The 3,299-nt window shown below is 34.7% G+C and overlaps 1 protein-coding gene across 2 annotated transcripts in view; it reads right to left on the reverse strand.

Annotated features, from left to right (window-relative positions):
• The window catches only part of LOC110466420 (serine/arginine-rich splicing factor 10-like), a 14,003-nt gene that overhangs the window by 1,672 nt on the left and 9,032 nt on the right, over window positions 1–3,299 (reverse strand). For both annotated transcript variants that reach the window (XM_021522887.1, XM_021522886.1), the window contains 3 exons: window positions 2,093–2,137; window positions 1,570–1,605; window positions 1,121–1,189 (listed from right to left, as the gene is read on the reverse strand). In XM_021522887.1, coding sequence (XP_021378562.1) covers window positions 1,121–1,189; window positions 1,570–1,605; window positions 2,093–2,137 — 150 coding nt within the window. The remainder of the gene's footprint in view (window positions 1–1,120; window positions 1,190–1,569; window positions 1,606–2,092; window positions 2,138–3,299) is intronic.

Genomic DNA, 3,299 nt, shown 5'->3' on the forward strand with positions numbered 1-3,299 from the left:
AAAAATAACAACACTTTGTCAGGACCATGAGGCGATCATTCCTACCAACTTTCAGTTCAATCGGTCCAGCAGAACTTGACTTTAAGTTTGAAATAGGTTTTCAAAATGGCGGCCGTGGCGGCCATATTGGATTTCTGATCGACCCGAAAAATAACAACACTTTGTCAGGACCATGAGGCGATCATTCCTACCAACTTTCAGTTCAATCGGTCCAGCAGAACTTGACTTTAAGTTTGAAATAGGTTTTCAAAATGGCGGCCGTGGCGGCCATATTGGATTTCTGATCGACCCGAAAAATAACAACACTTTGTCAGGACCATGAGGCGATCATTCCTACCAACTTTCAGTTCAATCGGCCCAGCAGAATTTGACTTTAAGTTTGAAATAGGTTTTCAAAATGGCGGCCATGGCGGCCATATTGGATTTCTGATCGACCCGAAAAATAACAACACTTTGTCAGGACCATAAGGCGATCATTCCTACCAACTTTCAGTTCAATCGGCCCTGCAGAACTTGACTTTAAGTTTGAAATGAAAAATGTTAACGGATGACCGACGACGGACGAATACGGATAGCAATAGGTCACTTGAGCTAAAGCTCAGGTGACCTAAAAATCAAATACTGAAATGAACAAAGGGCAATAACTTTTGGAAAAATTGTTGAATCAAAAAAAAAAAAAATTTAAGGGAGACACAACTTCATATCATGATTATAATGTATAATAAGTTTCAAATAGATCGGTCGAAAAATGTAGGAGATTGCCGGACAAAAATCAAATACTGAAATAAACAAAGGGTAATAACTTTTGGAAAAATTGTCGAATCAAAATTCTTTTAAGGGAGACACAACTTCATATCATGATTATGATGTATACCAAGTTTCAAAGAGATCGGTTGAAAAATGTAGGAGATTGCCGGACAAACAAAGTTAACGGCGGCCGGCCGGACAACGCCATACCATAATACTACCATCAAATATGACGGTCGTTAAAAAGAACACTGCCATTCCACCTCCTGATCAGAAACTGATCATCAGACATAAAACACGGCACGATTTTAATGGAGATACACATTTAACATACACAATTATATATTGGTATTACAATTCAGGAATAACTCACCTTTTTGGTGAAATGCTCCTCTTTCTGTCATATGACCTTGACCTACTTCTGGAGCGACTGTAAGACTTCCTGTCAAAATGAGCAGGTAACGAGTTTAAACTCTTTTGCAGTAAACTGCTTTAAATTCAGTGTTGTTCTGTATTACAGTAACTTATGTAAAAACAATTTATAATTTAAATACCATTTGCTTAGGAAGTGTTGCTACCAAACTGCATGCAAGGATTCAATAAATAAATATAAACATAATGAAATAACACTGCCATTATATGCAGTGTTCCTTATGTTTGCCAAAGAACCTTCAATTTCATTTGCATATCAAAATCACTTAATTTTTATCTTCTATTTACTTTAAATGTCTTACAAGCTTAAGACCCTTGGGCTAGTGGACAAATTTCAGAATAGTACACCCCTGTTAAGTTGTTTCAAAGTAATGTATAAAGACTTCATACCTGTCTCTGCCTCCTCTACTCCTGCTCCGTGACCTTCTGAAAATAATAGTTATATAATATTTTAAGTCATTATTCAAGAAATTACAAAACCGTGAAAGCAGAAATCTGAGTCTGCATAAAATGAAATGATTACTCAAAATAACTTATGCTGCACAAAGAAACAGACAATGATTTTTTTTTGGGGGGAAGTCCTTGTTAGAGTAAGACACTGATAAATCTACATATGAGCCCAAAGTCCTATACTCACAGAATTTTTTGAACTTCTTTTAGAATTTCTGGAAATACTTAAATTTAACAGTGTGGGACCCATTAGTTTTAGCAATTAGGAGTTGAAAAGGACCCATGAAAATGAATTGTATATTGATCACTGTAGACATATTTTTTTAATTGTTTGACCCAATAAACAGTTGTATTGTGAGGAACAATCATATTCCCTTTAAAAAATTCAAGATGTCAAAACATTGTTTAAAGTAGTTTTTTTAAAATCATACAAAACAAGCTTTGACAAAACAAGTTTTCCTACCTTCTGCCGTCATTGTTGTAAGGACTCCTTGATCTAGATCGATGCCTGGAAAAGGAATGAAAAAATATTTTAAGTAAATTACAATTGATTGTCACATCCTTCCTTTGATTGTTGTCTTGTTTTCTTCCAAACCTTGAAGTCTAAAGTTTCTGGCATTACCTGGTGTAATCTTAAAATAATGCCAACCAATATCACGACAATTTGATTGACCATGCTATGGCATTTACATAGATATACAATGTAAGTTTAATGCTCAATTCTTGATTTAATACATCAGCCTACAAATGAGCAAGATACATGTACATTTTTTCCCTTTGCTCACTCTTACATGTTGGATCGTATCAATATTTTAATACAATCCATTTCCTTCTTATTAAAATGAAATGTGCCAATACATGTTCACGACGTTATCTAAAAGGTCTGTGTAAAAGACACATACACACAACTGTGTTACTTTCAAATAAACCAATTACAATATTTATTACATAAGGAGTAAAGAAAAGGGGAAGACTCGAATCACAAACATCCTATAAATACTACACTTGTCATTACCTTGACAGGTGTGGGTGTTTCTTCTTTCCAAACACATGTACAGTTAATGAGCAGGAAAGATTTTTGAGAAACACATTACAATAAATGTCCTGTATAAATACAGATTTTACTCAATGCACTTATATACTGTAGTCAATTTGATAAAAAAAACTATTTTACTATCTTTTTTCTATTTGAATGAATTAATATGATTTTGCAAGAATATAGGAAATATAATGTGAAAGTCTGGCAGTGTATATGTGAGTAATGCATTACTATCTCTGAACAAGCATACTGAGTATTGCTGAAGCAATACATGTCCCCTACCGGCCCCCGCAATCTATTAAGATGCAACAGTGACCTCAACCTAGATCCGAGGACCTTGAAACTTGAACTTGTCCAATATATTGATTTTTTTACAATAAGTTGAAGTTTGACTAAAATCCATGAAAGAATGAGGCACTAGAGTGCTGACAAAGATTTTCTAAAATAGTAATAGTGACCTTGTCTTGCCCCGATTACCTTGAAATTGTCCAAGATATTTAAATTCTTTACAATAATGTGAAGTTTGATTAAAAACTAGGAAAGAATGAAGGCGCAAGAGTGCTGACAAACTTCTTCGGACAGACAGCGAGGAAAACTTTAGGTATTCTTGTTTTCTTCTCCCTCCCTGCCA

The sequence above is a fragment of the Mizuhopecten yessoensis genome, unplaced genomic scaffold (genome assembly GCF_002113885.1).
Source record: "Mizuhopecten yessoensis strain PY_sf001 unplaced genomic scaffold, ASM211388v2 scaffold11133, whole genome shotgun sequence".
Classification (NCBI taxonomy): Eukaryota; Metazoa; Mollusca; class Bivalvia; order Pectinida; family Pectinidae; genus Mizuhopecten; species Mizuhopecten yessoensis.